The sequence below is a fragment of the Diabrotica undecimpunctata genome, chromosome 5 (genome assembly GCF_040954645.1).
Source record: "Diabrotica undecimpunctata isolate CICGRU chromosome 5, icDiaUnde3, whole genome shotgun sequence".
Classification (NCBI taxonomy): Eukaryota; Metazoa; Arthropoda; class Insecta; order Coleoptera; family Chrysomelidae; genus Diabrotica; species Diabrotica undecimpunctata.
Window position 1 is genome coordinate 112,549,110 of NC_092807.1, and position 24,963 is coordinate 112,574,072.

Sequence of the window (24,963 nt, forward strand, 5' to 3'; positions counted from 1 at the left end):
AGATTTTTCAAATATAAAAACCATCTTAGTCAAAAAAATTAAAAGCAATATTTTTAATTATGTTTTAACAGAACGAAAAATTTTTAATATTAAAAAAAAAAAATTTCGTTCATTTTAATTAATTCGGTAGTACTAATATAGAATACCAAATAACGAGTAAACTATAATAGGTATCTAAATATAAAACCCAAGACCAATTTCAAGAAATTCCTATATAATTTTAAAATGTTCATTTCCAAGATCCATTTATAGCATGGTTAGAACTAATTAAAAATGTATAATTTAATATTATCTTCAATTTAATGGTTAGTTAGGTATTAGGAATAGAAATAGGTACCTATGGGCGATAATTGAGAGATTTATTAATAAAGCTAAACTTTTGGGAACTCCACTACGTATGACCTTTTTAGAAGATTTGGTTACAAAAGAATTTACACTATTTTTATAGTCATTAATTTATATATATATATATATATATATATATATATATATATATATATATATATATATAAATAAAAGTATCTTAACTTATTTGAAGAAATTGATGGATGTATTAGTACTTTTCAAAAGTTGTAACTGCAAAGTTAAAATTTGGCCAAATTACCGAAATAAAAGAAAAATGTTGAAAGTATATAATTTTATGAAGATATACTGAAAAGATTCAAATCTTACTTAAAAGTGTAAGATAATATTTTTCTTTGTTTTATAGTTTATTAAAATTTATTAACCTTTACATACCAATAAAACAAACGGCATACTCAAAAAAAAACTATAACAAAGATTTACCTTAACGCACTCACTAACAATTATTACCAAGCAGCCACAAATAAAATAAAGATATTTTAAGTAAACAAAAAAAAATAAGAACAGTTATCATAGTCAACGCGTTAATTATTTCTACAAAACCAATTATTATTCGAAGTAAAATATCATTTAGCTTACCTTTAATAAAAAATTCAAATAATATAAAAAATACTAATTTGAACTCATACCAAATATCGACTATTATTTTATATATAGGTTAAGAATACAACTTGTTATGACAAGAAAAGTGGGGTGAATGTATTAAAACGCACCTGCTCCTTAAAATGCGAGATGCAAAAGTAGTGTGTATGGGCAAAATGAGGAGGAGGTCAATGGCATGGATACTAATACTTTTGTATCCCGCATTTTGAGGAGCACATGCGTTTGAATACATTCACCCCAGTTTTCTTGTCATAACAAGTTGTATTCTTAACCTATATATAAAACAATAGTCGATATTTGGTATGAGTTCAAATTAGTATTTTGTGGTAAAGTAACAAACCTAGTGATTTAGTGAATTTTTTATTAAAGGTAAGCTAAATGATATTTTACTTCGAATAATAATTGGTTTTGTAGAAATAATTAACGCGTTGACTATGATAACTGTTCTTATTTTTTTTTGTTTACTTAAAATATCTTTATTTTATTTGTGGCTGCTTGGTAATAATTGTTAGTGAGTGCGTTAAGGTAAATCTTTGTTATAGTTTTTTTTTGAGTATGCCGTTTGTTTTATTGGTATGTAAAGGTTAATAAATTTTAATAAACTATAAAACAAAGAAAAATATTATCTTACACTTTTAAGTAAGATTTGAATCTTTTCAGTATATCTTCATAAAATTATATACTTTCAACATTTTTCTTTTATTTCGGTAATTTGGCCAAATTTTAACTTTGCAGTTACAACTTTTGAAAAGTACTAATACATCCATCAATTTCTTCAAATAAGTTAAGATACTTTTATTTATATATATATATATATATATATATATATATATATATATATATATATATATATAAATTAATGACTATAAAAATAGTGTAAATTCTTTTGTAACCAAATCTTCTAAAAAGGTCATACGTAGTGGAGTTCCCAAAAGTTTAGCTTTATTAATAAATCTCTCAATTATCGCCCATAGGTACCTATTTCTATTCCTAATACCTAACTAACCATTAAATTGAAGATAATATTAAATTATACATTTTTAATTAGTTCTAACCATGCTATAAATGGATCTTGGAAATGAACATTTTAAAATTATATAGGAATTTCTTGAAATTGGTCTTGGGTTTTATATTTAGATACCTATTATAGTTTACTCGTTATTTGGTATTCTATATTAGTACTACCGAATTAATTAAAATGAACGAAATTTTTTTTTTTTAATATTAAAAATTTTTCGTTCTGTTAAAACATAATTAAAAATATTGCTTTTAATTTTTTTGACTAAGATGGTTTTTATATTTGAAAAATCTTTAAAGTAGTTGTACGTATACAAAGGAGTTAGAAAGAAAGGGATATATTTTTTATAGTTTTTCTACGTTACCGTTCAATCGAGAAAATTAATAAATACGATCAAAGAAAAAAGCTGTCTTAACCCTTTCGAAATTGCATAATAGGGTTGTTAGGGCCATGCATGTCACAAAATAATAAGTTATTCAGAGACAGTTAAATATATTTAGTTTAACTGTATTAAAACGTGATTTTTATAAATATTCGTAATTAAATTAGGCGTTTATGCTACTTAACTGTTTTACCTCAGAGATGAGAAAATCTTGTCACAGGTATTACAAAGTGTATATATTTGATTTATAGGCCATTTACTTTTTACCTTATAGTGATTTCTTTACAAATGTGTCAAATTTATGAAGGCAGGTTACACAAATAAGATTTAATTTAAAAATTCAAACTGTTGATTAATTTCTTGTAAATCGGTAAATGTATTTTAATTTTGCTGTATGATATCACACATGAAAATTTGCTTGTTTTATATACATTATATACATGAAAATACTTAACAGTTATTAGGGAGTTCATAAGGTAAATCGTTATAGTTTTTAAAATATATGCAGTTTTTTATTGGTATGTATAGATAAACAAATTTAAAAAGAGAAAATATTAGTGAAAAATCTTAACATTTTTCAAGTAAGCTACGAATCTTTTAAATATATCTTCAAGAAATACTATACTTTTATTAATTTTTCTTTTATTTCGGAAAAGTTTGACAATTTTTTTACTGTGCTTTTACAACTTTGTTATACTTACATGTTAATAAACGTTTTTGTCCTTTATATCTATTGAAATATACACTACAAACCGCAAAATATTAAATGCGAAAATTCTTGTGTAAATATATATTTTAAAGGGTTATCGAAAGTGTCCATTTATAAATTTTCTCGAGATGTGTTACTTGTGTAAATAATTGTTCCCAATAAATAAATTCTAAGTAGAAAAGATACCAAATTAAAACTTCCGAATTAATTCTAACAATCACTATAAATAAACTTTTTGGGAAAGCTCTTTTCCTTCTTACATGCACCTTCTATTAAATTTTTTAAATTGTTTATAAATACAAACCGCCCCGTAATTTTACCATAAATTTCATACTGGACCAAGTTTTGTCGTATTGATACTGCTATTTCTTAAATGCCTTATAACTAATAGACCAGAATTTAGTGGTAAACGGTATCCATTTACCCCGATTTTGACCTAATGTTATTAGTGCCGGGTTCTGTGTTGATGCTTACATATATTTTACAAAAGGTTACTTTTTAGTATTTTTATTATAAATTGTTAACGAATTATTTAAAATTACATAATTCGGGAAAGTTTGAACTTTGAACCTTTTTCAAAGCTTTTAGCAACATGTTATAAATGGCTTCTTTCTCGGCTCATAATTTTTTTGTGATATTTATAGCATATGACATTTATATTAAGTCCATAGTATTTAATATCTTTACAATTTTTTTTTTGATGTGCTTTTTACTTCATATGCCTTAGGTATATTGCATACTTCACACATGTTTTTAACTTCTGCAGTACATCCTGACAATCTCACGCCGTTCTTCAATCGCACGGTTTAGGCATTGTGGCCGCTACAATAAACGATCAAGTGAGGTATAGTTTTTTTTTATTAATACAACGCTTATTCCACTACTTTCATGTTTGGTTTTGTGTAGCACTGTTACCCACTTTTAAGGTGTAACCAAATTTATAAATTTAAACAGATCTACTCTTTTAGATTGATTCTTACACATTTTTACATAAATCTAAACCTTTTTGGGGCCTTTGGAATTATCGTTCAGTTTTCCGTCCAGCTAGAAGTCTACCTTATACCCTACGTTAAAGTATTTTATTTAGTCTGTTCCAGATATTTCTAGTGTTCAGACGTACTTTGGTGAGTATAATAATTTTTTTTTGAAAAATTTGACTTTTTGATTTTTTTGATTTTACAATAATTTATAAGTTTATTATACGTAAAATGGAAAAGTTTTTAATTGTCAGAGATCAAACCACAAAAATCCGTAAATTTGGTGTCCAGGGACGAACTCTGGAATTTAAAATTAAGGATGTACCGCCAGGTGAGGAACCCGTAAGTTGGATTAAAAAGGCCATCGAGGATATTGTTCGAAAGGGTACTGTAAATATTTTGCCACATGATCAGGTCGGTTTCACTTTTTGCTCCAAGGATTTCGTTAGAGGTCAGGGATGGATGAGGTTAAAACCAGCCTCAGAGGTGACAGTTGACGATATATGGAACCACATAAGTTCCATATATCAGAGCAACAGCACCGGTTTAAACACCGAAACGTTTTGTCTTGGTATTACTACCGTAAAAATGCCTACTGGAAAGGGTAGAGGTCGTAAGTACAATTCATTTAAAGAGGAGTGTTCTAAACGGCGAGGAATTGTTGTTATTAAAAACAACGATAACCTATGTCTTGCATACGCTTTGGTTGTAGCCAAAGCTTACGTTGACAAAGACCCTGAACTTACAAAAATATGTCGCGATAGAGGGAAAATACAACGGGAAAGAGCATTGCAGTTAATAGATAGGTCTGGTGTTGTTATTCCTAGTGAGGGAGCTGGAATTCCTGAGTTGCAACAGTTTCAGGCATATCTAACAGACTATAAGATTGTGGTCTATAGATATGGAACTAAGGGACGTGATGTCATTTATGAGGGGCACACTTACGGACCAAAATTAAACCTTCTCTTTCATAAAGGTCATTTTAATGTAATTCGGTCACTGACCAGTGCGTTTATCAGTACGTATTTCTGTGATAAATGTTATCAACCCTACGACCATAAAGACGGACACAGCTGCGTTGATACGTGCTTTGCATGTCGTCGTTCACCAGCTTGTTCCAAAGAAGCTGTTAAAGTTCCCTGCGATAAATGCGGCCGGGACTTTTATGGTGAGGTATGTTTCAACGTTCACATTAACGACATATGTGACAAAATTAAAAGGTGTAAGCAATGTTACAAAATCTACACTAAAAGTCATATCTGTGGGGAGATCTTCTGTAAAACTTGTGGTAAAAATTACCCATCAGATCATCTTTGTTACATGCAGCCTGATTCTGGTAAACCTCCCTCAAAAGATTTTTTGTTCATTTTTTATGATCTTGAGACTCGTCAGGAAAAAATATTGCTAGATGGTTCACTTCTTCAAGAACCAAATCTCTGTGTATTTAGTCAGCGATGTTACAATTGTCTTCAGGAAGAAAAATTACAGTTTTGTCAAACATGCGGTTTTCGTCTAAATGTTTTAAACGAAAATGTTATTTCTATTTTTATTGAATATGTTTTTCAAATTAGGAAAAAATTTAAGAATGTTGTCGTTTTGGCACATAACGGAGGGGGTTTCGATAATCAGTTCGTGTTGAATTACATCCTCACAAAGACCGATTTAACCCCTGATCTTATCATGCGGGGTACGAAGTTAGTTTCGATGAGTGTTGGGAATGTCCGTTTTCTCGACAGTCTTAATTATTTTCCTATGGCCTTGTCAGCTTTACCAAAAGCTTTTGGTTTAACAGAGTTAAAAAAGGGCTATTTCCCACATTTGTTTAATAAAGGGGAAAATCAATCTTATCTCGGACCTATACCTTCTCTAAAATTCTATGATATCGATAATTTGAAGAAGGATGCACGTGATAAGTTAATAAATTGGCATACTGCTAAAGTTGCTAACGGTTATGTTTTTGATTTTCAGAAAGAGATCGTTGACTATTGTATTTCCGATGTCATGATATTAACACAGGCTTGTCTTACATTTAGGAAACAATTATTGAATACGTCAAATGTCTGTCCTTTTATGGAAGCTACTACCGTAGCCTCGACTTGTAGTAAAGTATTTAGGCGAAATTTTCTACAATCTGACACAATAGGTCTTATTCCTAAAGGTGGTTATCGTTTTAAAGATAATCAGTCAAAAATAGCTCTGCAGTGGCTACTTTGGGAAGAGAAACAGCGTAATATTAAAATACAGCATGCTGCACGAGGATTTGAGGCTGTTATTAATACTTGTAAAGTGGATGGTCTTTACGAAAATATCGTGTTTGAATTTCAGGGTTGTTACTATCATGGTTGTCCCCAATGTTATCCCGAAAACAGATTGGCTCCTCTTCATGACGATCCTTCACACTGCATGGAAAATCGTTATGACAGAACTGCTGCCAAAAATCAATATCTAAAATCTCTGGGATATGAAGTCGTTGAAATCTGGGAGTGTGCCTTCAGAAAAACTATGACGCCTGAGATAAAATCATTTACTGAGGATCACCCCTTAATGAGAACTCAACCTATAAATGCTAGGGATGCTTTGTATGGTGGTCGTACTGGTAACACCGTGGAGTATTATAAGGCTCAAGAAAATGAAAAGATTAAATATGTCGATGTTTGTTCCCTATACCCTTGGGTATGTAAGCGTGGAAAATTTCCTCTAGGTCATCCTAAAATTTTTGTAGGAGATGAATGCCGGCATATAGATTTATCACGAGTATCTGGTTTAATAAAGTGTAAAGTACTTCCTCCCTCAAACCTTTATCATCCTGTTCTACCCGCAAAAATAAACAATAAATGCATGTTTGTTCTTTGTCGTAAATGCAGCGAGGACTTTATGCAAGGAGAATGTCAGCATTCCGACGAACAGAAGTCACTTACAGGAACATGGGTAATTGAAGAAGTTGTAAAAGCTTTGGAAAAGGGTTACAAAATAGTTGAGACCTACGAAATCTGGTCGTACGAAACCCGTGAATTGTCAAAACATCAAAATGGTCTCTTTTCCGACATGATGAATAAATTCATCAAAATCAAGCAGCAAGCTTCAGGATGGCCCCGTGGTTGTGTAACAGCCGAAGAAAAAAACCGATACATCGAACAGTTTCTCCAGATAGAAGACGTTCGGTTAGAGTTTACCGAAATAACGGCGAATCCTGGCCTTAGATCGTTAGCTAAATTAATGCTTAATTCGTTCTGGGGTAAATTTGCACAGCGAGAAAATCTTCCCAAAACTTCTATTGTAAACAATCCTAAAGAATTCTTTGCTATGATGATTAATCCCTCGATCTATGTAAATACTGTGGTTCCTGTAAACGAGGAAACACTGGTTGTTACGTGGGAGTATGTGGAAGAAGCATTTTCAATGTCTTCCACTGTAAACGTCGTTCTGGCCTCATACGTTACGGCTCTAGCCCGCCTCAAACTGTATTCCTATTTAGACATGGTGGGCGAGCGTACTTTATATTATGATACCGATTCAATTGTGTACATTTCCAGAGACGGTCTGCCTGATCTTCCTACCGGTGACTGTATTGGTGATTTAACTGATGAGCTAAGTGGTGGTCATATTTCGGAGTTCGTTTCTGGAGGCCCCAAAAATTATGCTTATAAATACATACTTCCTAATGGTGACGAAAAATTTTGTTGCAAAGTTAAGGGAATTTCCCTTAATTATTTAAACTCGCAATTAATTAATTTTGATACTATTAAAAAGATGGTACTTGTAAAGTCGGAAGGTATTAAAATCATAAGTAAACAAGTTAGACGAACAACAGAACATCAAGTCATAACACAGGAAATCCATAAAAATTATCGACCACATTCTACAAAAAGAAAATTTTTAGAAGATTTTAGTTCCGTTCCTTTTGGTTATAAGAAAATGAAAATTTAAAAATATGTATAAATTTATTTATAGTGTTAATATTATTGATTATTGTAGTTTTAATACACGGCTTTTTATTATTTAGTTATATGTACATATTTTATATTAGTATTAAATGTGTCTTTTAAGAATTTTTCATAAATTAGTTTTCCGTTCTCTATTATCCAGCGTCTATTTGGTTGTCTGTTTTTCTATCACATATTGTAGTTGGCTTTTAAAATTTTTATAGTAAAACAACGTTACCAGGTATCTGTTATGAGTTACTGATTAATTTAAAGATCTTAAAACGATGTATAGCATATTAGGGTTAAATATCATAAAATTTGTTCATTAAGTTTTAGAAGATGTTAAGACTACCAAAAGATATCCGTTAGCGACTACTGGTGAATTATGAACTGATCTTAATAAATTAAGATCAAGTGTTCCTGTTGCCACCTTTTTCTAATAAAAATGTAACAAAAATATGTCTAGCATCAGATCGTAAAGACGTCTACTGAAACATATTATTCACAAAGATATCTGATATGGACCATTGGCGAATTATGAACCGATCTTATTAAATTAGGATCTAGTGTTCGTGTTGCCATATTTTTCTGATAAAAACGTAACAAAGAGTTGTCTAGCATTAGATCGTAAAAGATGTCTACTGAAACATATTATTCACAAAGATATCTGATATGGACCATTGGCGAATTATCAACCGATCTTATTAAATTAGGATCTAGTGTTCGAGTTGTTACGTTTTTATCTGATAAAAATGTAAAAAAAGTTGTCTAGCATCAGATCGTAAAAGACGTCTACTGAAACATATTATTCACAAAAGATATCTGATATGGATTACTGGTGAATTATGAACCGATCTTATTAAATTAGGATCTAGTGCTCGTGTTGTCACTTTTTTTAATAAAATGTAACAAAAAAGTTGTCTAGCCTCAAATTGTAAAAAGACGTCTACTAAAACATATTATTCACAAAGATATCTGATATGGACCACTGGCGAATTATGAACCGATCTTATTAAATTAGGATCTAGTGTTCGTGTTGCCACTTTTTTACTGAATTGTAAAAAAAAGTTGTCTAGCCTCAGATTGTAAAAAGACGTCTACTAAAACATATTATTCACAAAAGATATCTGATATGGACCACTGGCGAATTATGAACCGATCTTATTAAATTAGGATCTAGTGTTCGTGCTGCCACTTTTTTACTAAATTGTAAAAAAAAGTTGTCTAGCCTCAGATTGTAAAAAGACGTCTACTAAAACATATTATTCACAAAGATATCTGATGTGGACCACTGGCAAATTAGGAACCGATCTTATTCAATTAGGATTTAGTGTTCATGTTGCCATCTTTTTAATAAAATGTAACAAAGTTGTCTAGCATTAGATCGTAAAAAACATCTACTGAAACTTAATATTCACAAAGATATGTGATATGGACCATTGGCGAATTATGAACCGATCTTATTAAATTAGGATCTAGTGTTCGTGTTGTCACCTAAAATAATAATAAGAAAATCGATCGACAAATCTTAATGGTCTGCTTTCCTGAGTTAATTTTTAAGTATGTTTTTAATGGCCAGTTACCCAACAGGAGTTTAGTTTTCAGTTTAAGTATCTTCTAATAAAATCAATAAAAATGTTTATTTAAGTGTGTGATGGAAAAAAGACAATCATTTCGCTTTCATACTGACTGTTTGTCCCATACTAACAAAACCTCTTCCGGCGGTCGTGTAACCGTACCGACTAGCGGTGGATGCTGTTAAGAACAAAATTTGTTCGAACCGAATTGGTTACGTTTGCCTTCAATATATGTTTTTTTTTTTCATAATATATTCACTCAATTTCATTCCTTCGCTTACCTACCATTTTAATATCATTTTCTGTCAGTAGCACCTTCTCCGTACTGACTGCTGATAAGACTGAATTTTTGTTCAAACTGTCCTTTTAAATTTCTTCTGTATATTATATACTCTGGATTTTTTAAAATAATTAACTTATGATCGTAGATAAAATATAGTATGCAACTCGCAAGAGTTTTGGTCACTATTCTTTAATAATTGATCATATTGATACATTATATCACATTTCAACGTTGAATATTTGGTGGCCCCTTTATAGTATAAACGGATGGTCCACTTTTGCCGCACAGAAACACGCCAGGTACCACATTGTGGGAGTAGTACTGTAAACTTAGGGTGTCTGTCAGACTCGCTTACAAACCGGGCTGTCACTTATTGAGTTGAGTACGTAAAGTGTTCTCTGTATGTTTTAATATGCATCGGGGAATTGTTGTCTGATGGTTATCGAAGAACCGTCTGTGATCATATCCCCACTATCACTGTAACATGAATTGTGTTTTCTCACCTTACCTTGTATATATCAGCATCTAAATATAAAAGTAGGCAACGGACGAAAAGAAGAAAATATTGGTTATCTAATTTGGGCAGTGGGACACCACTTTGATGATTTGCGACAAGATCTGTGTCTAGCCGTGGACAAAAAAAGAAGACCTGTATAAAGCATTGGAGGAAACAATCGTAGACCTATGTATAGCACTGGAGGAAAGAATCGTAGACCTATGTAGAGTACTGGGCGAAAAAATATGTGTCGAGCACTAGACGAAAGAACGAAAGCTTATATGTAACAGTGTATAAAATATTGAGTTCCCCTGTCAAGCAGTGAACGTTCAATTAGTGAATAGAAGAAGGTAACATGAGATGAACAGATTAGCGAAAGAAAAAGAAGAAGAGGAAAGAAAGGAAAAGAAAAAATGATTCGACTTGTCAGTAAGCGTGATGTCACCCGAACACCTGAGCAGGTGCAAACATCAAAGGATGCCGCTTTTTCCCACGGTCGGTAAAATTTTCCCAGCGCCAAGTGCCGCAATATCTACTACTGTTAGTTAATTTATTTAAAACAATTATGGCAGATAGTGGAAACATTATCCACTAAGAAGAGGGTGAAAATGGGCAGGTTATACGAAGTCATGAAAAAAATGAAGCTTCAGTCACATGAGTTTGGTGAATTCTGCAAATGCAAAGGCTTGAAGTGTTGTAACACAGTAAATAAAATGAACAGACAAAGAATTTTAAATCATTTTAATTCATTGATATCTCATAATGAACAAAATGCGTATTTGTGTTTTCTTATATTATTAGTAAACGTATAGAGGCGGCGGTCTAGTGCAAAAAATATACATGATGCAATAATATTATGATGCAGCCTATATGTACAGGGTCAGAGTTCAGCCAAGGTCAACTGCTAATGCTGAGGATGAGAAAAAACATTACGAAGAAGTACAAGTTTATGCCAAGTTTTTTCGTGCAGTTCATGGTATTACAGGCGCAAAACTTCAACATCTACAGAAAGAGTTAAAGCAGTCTGGCACGTCTACTAAAAATAAAAGGAGCAGAATAAATTATAACAAACTGAAGCCGAGTAGTGTTAATAGTGTTCACGAGAGTTAATATCCACTAATTTAAATGAAGAAGTAGTCACTATAGCTTACATGATAATAAAGGTAAAACCTACTTGCCTCAAAATTTAAATATAATGAAAATGTTTTCCCTGTTTAAATAAGAATATCCGGAAGTTAAAATTTGTTATCAAAGTTACAGAGAAATTTTTAGACAAAAATATAACATTAGTTTCGGTTATCCGCGATCGGATACCTACAGTCCATTTGAGAAAATTACTGCAAAAATAAAAGCAGCTGAAACAGACCAGAAAAGTGGACGTACTGAAATAACTAAATTAAAAGCACTTAGAGAGCTTCAGCTTCGTAGGACTTAAGCGTTTTATGACAAGAAAAAGTAAGACAAAAGAAGGGCACGAAAATAATTGTGAAGCTATAGGTATGGACTTCCAAAAAAATGTTTCCTTGCCGAATATCTCCACCAATGATGTATATTACCGCCAACAGCTCTCGATTTGCTCTTTTAACATCCATGTGTTAAAAAACGCTGATTCTTATTTTTATACATATCCAGAGTTTATTGCTAAAAAGGGATCAGATGAAGTGTGTTCGTTCCTTTTTGATTTTATTAGGCATCATTTGTCTCCAATTGTTCAACATCTACACATTTTCTGTGACGGAGCAGGTGGACAAAACAAAAACTATACAGTGGTAAGGTTTATTCATTACATGCTATCAGTAGTAAAACGTCTTCAATGCATTACAATAACATATTTCGTTAGAGGCTATTCGTAGCTTGCATTTTACTTATATTACATATATTTAATAAAATGAAAGTGGGGTTTTTAAAAATTTCAAAAATAAAAAAATAAATTCATATTGGGATTCGAACTCACATACACCAGCGTATGAACCAAACACGTAAAACATTTGCCAATTAGACATGACACAAACTAGGCTACATAGATTAACACATCCTGATAACAAAAGCGATCCTCTTTTGTTACTTAGAAGTATACTATCTGACAATTCTTACCCTACTTCTCACATAAATAAATACCTTTTTTCAACAAGTTTTGGGTCTTCTATTGATGATTTACCTGATGGTGATCAACTAAGGATGATTTTTAATAATATTATGAACAACAGTAGGTACTTTACTTTCTCCTAACATTGCAACTTCCACCACCCATTACTCTTCACTACCCTATTTCCCATATGTTACTGAAAAGCTTATTAAATTATACAAACAGAGCAATATCCCGGTTAAGATTCCTATCAATAATGCTAAGACTGTCAGGAACTTGTTTTCTAAAATTAAAACACCTCTTTCCTTTTTGGAACAAGTGAATGTAGTCTATCACATACTCTGTTCTGAATGTGATGCATGCTGTATTGGTCAGACGGGCCGTTCCCTTAAAGGACGCCTTACTTCACATCGTAGTGACATTAAACTTTCTAAACATACCTGTGCCCTTGCACAATATGCAATCGACACCAAACATACTCTGAATTTTGATTATGTTAGAATTCTCTGTAGAGAACGTAACCTTAATAAGAGACCGTTTATGGAGATGTGTCATATTTTGAAACAACCTAATGCATTAAATAAGAGAACTGATATCAGCAACTTGAGCCAAATTTACCATGCACTAATACTACAAAATTGATTCTTCCGTATTCTACTTTTAATTATTGGTTTCTTCTTCAGTTGCTTTTATTATATCATCACCTTTATGTTGGCACCTACAAAACTTTTCCTTCAATCTCACCAGCTGATTGTCAGTTCTGACATTCGAGCTTTCAAATACTTCATTTTGCATGATATGGTCAAAAAAGTCAAGAACCCTAGCCGTGCCGTTAATAATATAACATTTCAAAATTGACAAGTACATTTTTTGATAGATCTTATAATCAATCAATGTTGTCAAAACTTAAATTAAAAAATTAATATAAAATTACGTAAATTGGGAATCTTCCGGCGTTTTGTGTTGCTGTGTTTTTTTTGCTGATGTATTTATTAGATTAATTTTTGATGTTTGACTTTTTGATGTTTCTTTACATTAATACAATTTTAACGCTACAGATCTTTTAAAGGTAAGATCATTTACTTAATTGCTTCTCATATTGATGTATCGCTAATAACACTCTTTTAGATGAACTGATGATGCTCATTAAACAGTGGGCGAAACGTCTTCATTAAATAGATAAAGTAGCACAACTCTTGTCTTTTTTATCTCCAAATTGACCGAAAACATCCCATTCACTTACGAGTGCACTTTTTTTATATTAAATTAAACGGTCATATTCCTTAAAGATATATATATATATATATATATATATATATATATATATATATACTGTATGACGTATGTTATACACGTACAATTTCTGAAAATAGAATTGTGTAATTGCTGTTGCATAGGCATAACTACAAAGATAGTGATGATAATTTTTATCCATACAACGCGTTATGAATTAATTTTTTGTTCCCATTAAAGTTAGTAAATTTAGACTAAAAAATATATTTCCATAAAATAGTTTAATTATTTATTAAAGCATAATACAACTGTCATACGCGTATATTTTCTCTAAGCCGAAAAATAACCAAGTAATGCATTTCCATGATTTAGAAATATAACAAATCATAAATGTGTTTGCTTTAATTAATCAAAATACAAACCCTCTTGTCAGTTGTATAACTAACAATGCTAATGTATTATAAAAGTCAATATCATAAATCTGGATATTTATTTCATTTTATGATTATAATCGTGAATAATTTCGTTATACCAGTAGCTGTGGTTTGATCTATGGATCAGATATCTCACTGTGTACAACCAGCAATTTAAACATCTGTTATTAATTGGTGGTACTTTATATATTTTAAAATGTTGCAGTGTGCTATTACTATTTTTAAAGACGCATAAATATAGTCGCACAGGTTTGGACCAAGCCAAAAACGTATACAATAAAAGTCTTTGTTTTTAACAATACAGTTTGACCCTAGAATAAACTACCTCTAAACAAACGAAAGAAATTTACGATAATAAATAAAATGTGACTTCTAAAAGAGCCCGCTATAGAAGGAAACAAACCACTTTACATTTACATATTGCCTAATTAATTTTTTTTAATAATAAAACACCCCTTAAGAGGTGTCTTTTATACTACAATTTGATAAAAAAGACCAATGAACAGTTCTCTTCCATTCTTAATTATTACTAATAAATAATTAAATCCATAATTGAAGAGCTTAATGTGAAACAATGACAAGCCACACATGAGTTCCAAAAGAGTTAGTGCTATGATCGGTTAAAGTAATAGTATAACAAGCCACTAAAAATTTATTTCAGCCCGTCGTTAATAGATGACGCGACAAACCTATGGTAACAGTGTTGCATAGATCTAGTTTGTCTTAGTATCTACTCGACATAATGACAAGCCACATCAAAATGGCGAACATGGGCGAAAGCGATTTAGATGTTTCTGTGAGTTCTGACGAGTCTAGTAAGACAAATACTGAAGTTCAGTCGACATTCGATGACAATGACCGTGATCCTGACTATGTACAATCTAGAAGTGACTCAAGTGATGAAAATACAGCGGTACGTAATTTTTTTGTTAAATGTGGCTTGTCACATTATTACCATTAAAGATTAAAGTATAATTGTTGTGTCTTGTGACATGGCTTGTTATATTATTGCATTTTGTTGTAGGATAATGAACAAGGTCCATCAAGAAAAAGGACAAAACCAAACACACCCGACCAAACTCCAACAAGTCGATGGAGACAAAGCAATGAACACTGTTATTCAAGATCAAAAAGAAAAATTTGACGAAATTTAGGGCAACCGTATGTAAGCGACAAAACGAAAAAAAATGTGCCTGGTCGAGAATTGGGACCGCCTTGCAGTTGCACTAAGAAGTGTAGGGAAAAGCTTCAGGGCCACGAGAGCAATATTTTTAACGAATTCTGGAACCTCGGTTCATGGGAGTTACAAAATAGCTACTTATTCGGATGTATAGATATTGTTAAGAAGAAAAGGTCCTACCGAAATAAGAAAAAACATCAAGAATCGCATAGAAAGAGCAATGCAGTCTACTCCATTAATGTTAATGGTGATACTACACGTGTCTGTAAAACAGAATTTTTAAATATCCACGAACTTTAAGCTTCTAAGGGCAGAGTAAATAACATTGTTCACAAAAAGATAGAAGGGAATCTAGTGCCAGAAAGAGACAACAGAGGAAAGCATACAAACCGTGTGAACAAAATATCTGATTCTGAAATACTTCGTGTTAAAAACCACATACATTCGATTCCAAAGTATCAAAGTCACTACAGTCGACACAAGAACATGAATAAAGTTTATCTGGATCATAACATGAGTATAGCCAGTCTCTATTTGGATCGATATGTCCCTTGGTGTACAGAAATGGGAATTGAATCAGTCAAGGAGCATACTTACCGTAAAATATTTTGTACCGAGTATAATATTGGATTCAAGCTGCCAAAATCAGACACTTGCAAGACATGCGACGAAATTAATATTCAAATAGTCAGCAAAATCAGAAAAAAATGATTATAGCGAATTAACAACAAGACTTAACTTGCACAAGTGTAAGGCTCAGGCAATGCAACAACTACTGAAGAGCGAAACAGCCCAGTCCAAAATTGATAACAGGACATGTGTTATATCGTTTGACTTGCAGCAAGCGTTACCGATTCCCAAATTAACCACTGGTCCTGCATTTTATTGCAGGAAAATCTGGATGTATAATCTAGTAATCCATGATTGTACGGAAGACGCTGGTCATATGTTTGTCTGGACGAAAAACATTGCAAAAAGAGGAAGTCATGAAATTGCATCAATACTCATAAAATTTCCAAGCTCAAAGATAGGTGAAGTAGAGCATCTCGTTTTCTTCATGATTAATTGTCTCGGGCAAAACAAAAACTGGCTTTTAATGTCATTATGGTTCCAGCTAGTGAAGGAACAAAAGTTTAAGTCTATTACACACCATTTTTTAGTCAGCGGACACACTCACCTTCCCTCCGACAGGGATTTTGCTCTTATAGAAAAACGACGTAGAAAGTGTGCTCCGCTTGTGTACTCTCCTGATGAATGGCAAAAAATTATAAAAGAATCTAATAAAAAGAAGCCCTTCAACTTAACTGTTATGAAGCAGGAAGATTTCCTCAATGTACAACCACTCTTAGAGAACATTAAAAAGAGTACTCGCACTGATGACCAGCAATCTTTGGATTTTTCCAATGTTTTTTCCTTTTTGTTCAGGAGTGATAACAGACAAGCATTTTACGTTAAACATTCTGTGAATGGTACCTACAACCCCGTTAGTGTTGTCAAGAAGGGACGTCCTAATGTGCTTACTGTATCTGCTTTAAAACAGAAGTATATTGAGCCCATTCGGATTGCAAAAAAGAAACTCGAAAATGTAAGATCATTATTACCCTACATACCTTCAGTGTATCATCCATTCTACAAGAGTTTACAAGAGGATGTCAGCCCTGATGTTGCTGATGAGGTTGCCGAGTTGGTTGATTAAATAAGATTTTGGGTACTTATCATTAATGTAATAATGTAACAAGCCACATTTTTTTTAAATAAAGACTGTTTTTATCTCAACTTTGGAGTAATTTTATTAATATTGTTATAAATATAGTTCCATAGCGCAACATGCACCCACATATCTAAATTAAAACGACAAAAGTTGTTACTGGATTTTATAATATTATTTTTAACATTGACAAAGTCAAAAATCTCACTTTTGCCATTTTGAGCCTTGTCATTGTTTCACATTAAGCTCTTAAATTATATTCAATAATATTTCTACAGAGTCTTTTTACTTACAGTAATTATTTAAACAAGCACTCGTATACACTAAGCTCCACTATACTTTGCTTTTAAACTAATTACTACACCAACTCGAAGAGCTTCCACCTTTTCAGTCTTCGTAATAACTCTGTATTATTTGGTAGTTAAAGAACCCAGAGCAACGTATAATCATAAGGGTCTGAGTATTTTTTTTTTAAGTTATACTTCTATACGCGCGCTCCACGTTGAAAATTTGTATGGGAGTGAATCTGTGAAATCATTACATATGTAAGATAATGAGTAAGAGAGAGACAGAAGATATATTTTCTTTCTCTTTCTCTCTCGAATATAAAAATGTTCCTTTTGTATATAGTATAGAATTTAATATTTTATATATATATATATATATATATATATATACATATAATATTATACATATAATAAAATATTTATTAATATTATTATTTATGTGATATGTTTTGTATTATTTATTAAATGTTTATAATTATATTAGTCTTTTGTATTTCAAAATAATAATCTCAATAAATCACTGTATGATCCAGAACTGTCAATTTTGAAATACATTTGTGTCATGTCCTCGGTAGTATAGTAGTTAGTATCCCCGCCTGTCACGCGGGAGACCGGGGTTCGATTCCCAGTCGGGGAAGACTTTTTTATTAATATTATTACATCATTGTCATTTTTAAATACTTATGAATATTTCAGTTTAATTTGTATTGTATTATTATAATGATAACAAAATAAACAATGAATTTTACTGCAGAGTATGTGTAAAAAAATTTTTGCATTCAACTGCTTTCATACATATATGAAAATAAAAATATACATTTTCATCAAAATATTGATTCAATCCTTCATTGTTAGTAAGTTGTTATTAATTCTGTTTCTCGTTCTGCTATGTCTTACCTATATAATTACATATGTAATGATTGTGCAGATCGACTCCCAAATAAATTTGTAATGGCGAATGCGTGTATAGAAGTGTAACTTCCACCGGCAATCCCACTGGACTGCCACACCCGTTTTTTTATTAAGTAAACCGCGTCAACCACGTAAGGTTATTGACGGGAAAGGTTATTTATCGTTGGAAGGAGTATTTTCCTGTGATGCGTCAGTATCTTCAGAGGTGTCATCCTGAATATTAAAATCTTGTTTTATTTTACTAATAGTTTTTTCTTGATTTTTGTAATTCTAGATTTAATTGCTCTTTCGTTCAACATGGGATATATTTCAGTTAGCATATGTCCCAATCCGTGTATATCCTGTGTGTATTCTAGGGCCAGTTCTACTGGGGTGGAAGAACCGTGAACATCTTCTAAGCATGCTAGTAACTGGGTGTAATTTAGTACATATGGTGGTGATGCATCCTGGATAAATTGTTTGACTGGTTGTGATAACGACTCAATATTAGTAGTTTCTGAAGTGAATTTGTATAATTTGATATATATTTTTTTTAATTTGCACCGGTTTTGCTTTCGTGAATTCTGTTGGTATAGTTTTTGTAGGAGTGAAGCAAGTTGGGGATGACACTTCCGATTATGATCGTTTATTTTTATTATCGGTATCAGTGCTGACTTGAGCACCATTTCTGCTCAAGATTAATATATATAACCATTGGAAGATATTCAAATAATACCGCTGGTTATGCAGCTTACAAATATCTTGCCATTGCTTCCCAAACCTTGCAGACATACTTGAATAGTATTTCCTCTTGGCTTAAAACCTGGCAAATTAAAGCAAATAAAGTTAAATATACCGATGTCACCTACCCCCTACGAAGGAGTGCCCGTCCAACTGTGGTATCAAATAGTAAGTTCCTGCAACAAAAAGAAGATGCAAAATTTTGGGGAATCCATATGTGATTCCAAAAAAAAAAAGCAACTGTGCTTAAAACTTAGAAACTTATACTAGTTTTTAAGTCATATATCATAAAATTAACAGTTATACTTCATTCACAATTATAAGAACTGACTTATGCAGAATTTAAAAGTATCCCGCTGATAAAGTCGACGCCATAAAGAGATTTGCCTCTTCAGGTAAATAGTAAAAAGGGCCGGCTTAATGAATTTTATATTTTATTTGGCATTTACATTACATATTTAATTTAAATAAATATCTAGATAATTAAGGGAAAAATACATAAACTGATAACTTATTCAATACACAAAATCAACAAATGCAAAAGTATTTTTTTATTTACTTTTTACTTTAAATGTATTATTTAATTATTAGAAGGCCATGAATCTAAACTTGGACGTAATTTTGAATACCTACAAACATTTTAAAATAACATTTTCTTGTATATCTAAATTTAAAATCACTTCAGTATTAATTAATAATTATGATTTTCCCTATCTACCACTTAATATTTTATAAGATTATTGATTAATAATTTTATATGATGCACAACCTTTAGTGAAGAATAATTTTTTTTTCGTGAAATTATTAATAAAGAAATTTATCATTTTTTGCCAACTTTTGCAGACATGAAACGGAAAAGTTAAACATAACATGTCAACATGAATAAATATGAATCTTTTAAAACGAGTAAATCGGTACCTCAAACGTTCGGATACAATTAGCGTCCCTTTGTAAAGACAATGACGTCGACTTTACTAAAGTAACAAGACATTTACTTAACACAGAGACTACACATTACTCCCCTGAGTTAGTGATAAGTTATAGTCTAAAAAAATCATTATAAAATTGACTGGCCAGTTGGTTGTGAAAACCAGTGCCAATAAAACACAAAACACACACACACACACACACACACACACACACACACACACACACACACACACACACACACACACACACACACACACACACACACACACACACACACACACACACACACACACACACACACACACACACACACACACACACACACACACACACACACACACACACACACACACACACACACACACACACACACACACACACACACACACACACACACACACACACACACACACACACACACACAAAACGAGTATAAATATTACATCACATAGATATTATGTTAAATCTGTGTCACTATCACTGTCGTCTTTTAAATTGATGATAATATTTTGTATATTATATGTAGGAAAATATGAATTCTCAGCTTTCATAACATATGAGACTGCATTTTTCCAACTATTCGCATCAATTTTGAGTACTACCTTTTCAATTAAATGCAGGACAGATGCATTTAAATGTGGCGAAGTATTATTTCTTCGAACTCTTGACTTAAGTTGGTGCCACATATGTTCGATTGGGTTAAATACACAGTAATATGGTGGAAGTCTTAAAACCGTATGACCCATGTTTTCGGCATAATTATCACAAAAGTATTCTTTTTTCAATGCGAAACTTTATAAAATGTCCAATAAATCCTTCTTAGTATTATCTATGTGAAAATAAATATGTTTGTCATACAAGTTATTCTGTATTGTTATTTTCGTATCGCTTGAACTGGTAATTTTATTTAATTGCCTGCTATGATATGTTGCATTGTCCATAACTACAACACCATTAGGGGGTATGTTGGGTATTAACTTATTTTTGAACCAGTCTTTAAATATATCTGAAGTTGTGTTGTCATGGTAATCGAGACATGAATCACTGATGTTTTTAGCTGATAGAGATAAGGCATTTGGAACCCATCCATCGACTGATCCAGCATGGAATATTGTTATTCTTTTTCCTCTATTAGAAGGCGCTTTTGTTCAATAAGATTGACTATTTTCTACCCAACCTTTAGATGGCGTATTGTGTGTATCAAACCACGTTTCATCTAAATAAATAATAGGTCGATTCTCTCGACGACACTAATTAATTTTGTTTAAATATTCCATTGGATTGGATTCCATAAGTACCTGTCTTTTATCTACTTTTTTGTATTTAAACCCTATACGTTGCAAAACACTTCCAAACAGTTGTTCTACCGCACTTAATTTCAGTGTTGTCGACGTGAAGCCTGTCAACTAATATATCTAGTGTGGGTACAATTTGTTCTTCATACAAGGCATACACTTTGCGACGAATAAGATCTTCATCTGCACGATCGAGCTTCCGATAAATATTGTTATCCCGTCTTATTAATCTTGGTATAATAGGATTAGTTACAATTTTTCTTACTGTGGATAATGGTTTTTTAGTCAAAGTTGCCGTTTCATGTAAGGCTTCGTTACTGTCCATATTTTTTTCGACAAGAGTTTGAAAAACATTAGCAATAATTTGTTTTGCATCAGTAGATAAATGCATTCGTTGGCGCTGTTCAGGTTCTAATACTTGAATGAGATCACATCCTTGTCGATTTGCTTCCGGTTCATTAACTGGCAGAATTGCCCTATTATCCTCTGGACTCCAGGAACGCCACATTGTTTCATATAATAAAGGTAAATTTGACTACGTGGATTCACCGGCAAGTGTACACACTCTAAAAAAATAAACACTTTTATTACAATACTCAACTAATTTTTTGCAGAAACTGAACACTCAAACGACTTTACAACCAATTCCGTCGAAGCAGACTTTTAAGTGTTAGTTTGTCATCGTACAACTCTCTTCAAATTAAAAAACAATTAACGATAAGTAACAGGTAGAAAGTTATATAAATTCCAAGTAATTTGTTAATAGGTCAATTAAGTTAAACGTTTACTCATTATAACTGTATATACGGGTTTGTCAGTTCTAATGTGTTTGGGATATTACCCGTTTTCTCAAAACTTAATAATTTCCACCACCGGTCCAGTCAATTTAACTAAATTGAGATCTTCATAATTTTGGGCGCTTTTATTTCGTTGAGACTTAAAATAATGATTAATAAAAGAATACAATAATTATGGGAAATTTGTATGTTTATAAAAAGAGTTTTTTGACATTACGCTTGAATGATAATATTTGATCTGATTATATCGCACCCTCAGTGCAAGACTGCAGTAACTCAAAATTTTATGAAAATGAAGTAATCATGGAATTCGATTGTAAACATGCATATCTATCCCCTGTAAAACTTTAGTAACTTTCAAATGCTTAACCGGCTAAATATTACAACAACAACAGTTTAACTATTTTGCGTTTTTGTACATAAGTTCCGTGCAAAACTGTTGTAATTCTAATGTAACAGAGTTACAACAGTTTCGCACGGAACATTGCAATGGTTTCGATAACAAGCAATGAAAGGCACGAAAAAAGTAAGATATTTGTTATTTAATATCTATATCTGTGGTGTTTAATTTTAATATACAGCGTGTCTACGTAATCCATTAACGGCCGAGACAATAAACAAAGATTTACGAGACCAATCTATTCATGTAAGTTTTATGTCCTTTGTGTGACATTATATTTTCCATAAAATGTGTGCGATATCGTTTGACCATTTATTTATTAGATTGGATTAAAAACACATAAATTAAGACTAATTATTTACAGCCAAAAAGTATTTTTTCTTATGAAAGGAAAAACAGTTATCTTAAAACTTGTGTAGTAACAATATTGACAGGTTAAAAATATCTATTCTCAGAAAAGTTGTTCTATAAAAACTAAATCCCAAATTGTATTAAATCTTCATGTAACCTTTCGGGGCGATTGTCTTATCATATTGTCCCCCCGTAATTCCCAACTTTTACTAAGGTAGTGAATTTCATTCCTTTTGTTAATCACTGTACTCAAGGTAACGTGATTTGCATATTTTTATTATAGTAATTTTGTTTTGAATTTAAATAAAAATATTGAAAAATTCAAATGGCCAAAAAGAAAGATTTGGTATACTTATGCCATTTGGGTATGATACCAGAAGCTCAACATAGTTTTTATAAAAATATTTTGGCCCAAGATGATATACGAGAAGAGGACAACAACTAACACAAAATGTGTCTACAGTTTTTACAATTTTCTCCGTGCAAAAGTGTTGTAACTTTAAATTTCTAATACTAAATGTGTAGTGATTAACAATTTTCTCCGTGCAAAAGTGTTGTAACTTTGAAATTCCTAATTTTTTGGCATTAGTATTATTTTATTTAAATTTCTATTTTTGGTTAATGTAATATAGGCTGAAAAGCATGCAAAATCATAATTAAATGTTAATTTTTCTTAAAACTTGTGTCTAATTTCACCGATATTAGCACGAAAATTAACAAAATCGTCTTTAGCTCGAAACTTACTTATTCTGACTTACTGCAGTCTTGCACTGAGGGTGCGATATGTACTAACCTACAGTTGACTTGGCTATATGCCGGTCCTGTCAGCTTGGATAGCTGTGATAATTATACAACAATAGAGACTTACAAGGGATTATTCAGTTTTACAGCTGTTATTAAAATAACTTTTATAATGAGACACTAAATTTCTGGATACAGTATACCTATAAATTGCTAATTTACAAAGTTATCTCACTCGCAGCATCTCACTCAAATATTTTACAAAGATTCCAGTCCAAAGTACTTAGGATTATTGTAAATGCTCTATGATACGTAACTAATAGTGATATTTCCCATGATCTTGAAATGAAATTTATCAAAGATGAAACATCGTGCTTCTCCCAGAAGTATGACGAACACATAAAAAATTATTCAACGCATTGGCTTAACTCCTCATCCAGCGAAGTCTCATAAGGCATCTTCTATCTGATGTGCCTATCAGATTTTAAAACCTTATTATCATTCTATAGTGTAGTGTTGTGTGGTAGTTAAAACCCAGCCTGTTTTCCTGGACAGATGCTTGAATATAAGGTTGCATAATTTTCGCTTCTTTAAAAATTGAATTTTCTAGTAAAAGAATTATGCAGTATTCTAAGGTTTAGTTTTAAATTGAAGAAATTAGGGTGTTCTCTACTTGTGTGTGTATATGTATGTCATTGCTCCCGCTACTCTCTTTTCCTCTCTTTCCTGTATATTAACAGGGAAGTTGGAAGCACGAAAATTTATAAATCTTAGCACAAGTATAAATTTAAAGTAAAATAAAATAAAAAATATGCCTTCCTTAGAGATAGTTTTAAAACTTTATTAAATGAAACCTTATTACTAGCGATAAAAAATAAATTAAAAATAAGAAGAAAACTTTCCGTTCGTTTTCGTCGCTACATTTCACCGGCCACGGCCACGCCAGAAACACTTTCAGGAGTAGATACGTTCAAGCTCAATTAAACCTTTTTAGTGTTCATCATGGCGCTCACTTGCAACTACAAGAAATAATTTTTAATTTTGTGTTGCGCAACACAGAACAAACACTTCTATTACGAGATTGCTATCTTCAGAAAGAACTTCTAAAAACGGTATATGTCAAATAAAACGTTCCGAGAATTTTACACCAAGAAAAGTATATGTACAATATCACCACACAACAACTAATGCTAAAATTCATTTAAAAACTAATTCAAAATCTTATTAAAAAGCTCACGGTAAAGTGGTTAATTTCAAGAAAACTGCATATTAATAATTACATCAAGAATAAATTTATTGGAGCAAATTGAACAGTTCTGATCTTAGAACACCGTTAAATATAGTCAGATTAACACTCAGCTACTGTAATCTGGGCTTATTTAGTCTGATAGTTATCTAAAATAAGATAGTAAAGAGTGTATAATTTTTGTTTGGAACTAGCGCCTTTTATGGACGTAGCTGGATGTATTAGACCCACTTAGAGCAATTACGTGATTTTTACATAATTATTGTGTTTAAGGTAAATATTATTTTATTTTAAGTTAATGTAGTATATCCT

General features: G+C 31.7%; 1 protein-coding gene across 1 annotated transcript; it reads left to right on the top strand.

Moving 5' to 3' along the window:
* The first annotated feature begins 4,283 nt into the window (after window positions 1-4,283).
* On the top strand, window positions 4,284-7,979 carry LOC140442429 (uncharacterized). Its single transcript, XM_072533501.1, has one exon. The coding sequence runs from the start codon at window positions 4,284-4,286 to the stop codon at window positions 7,977-7,979; it is 3,696 nt and encodes a 1,231-aa protein (XP_072389602.1).
* Window positions 7,980-24,963: the final 16,984 nt, after the last annotated feature.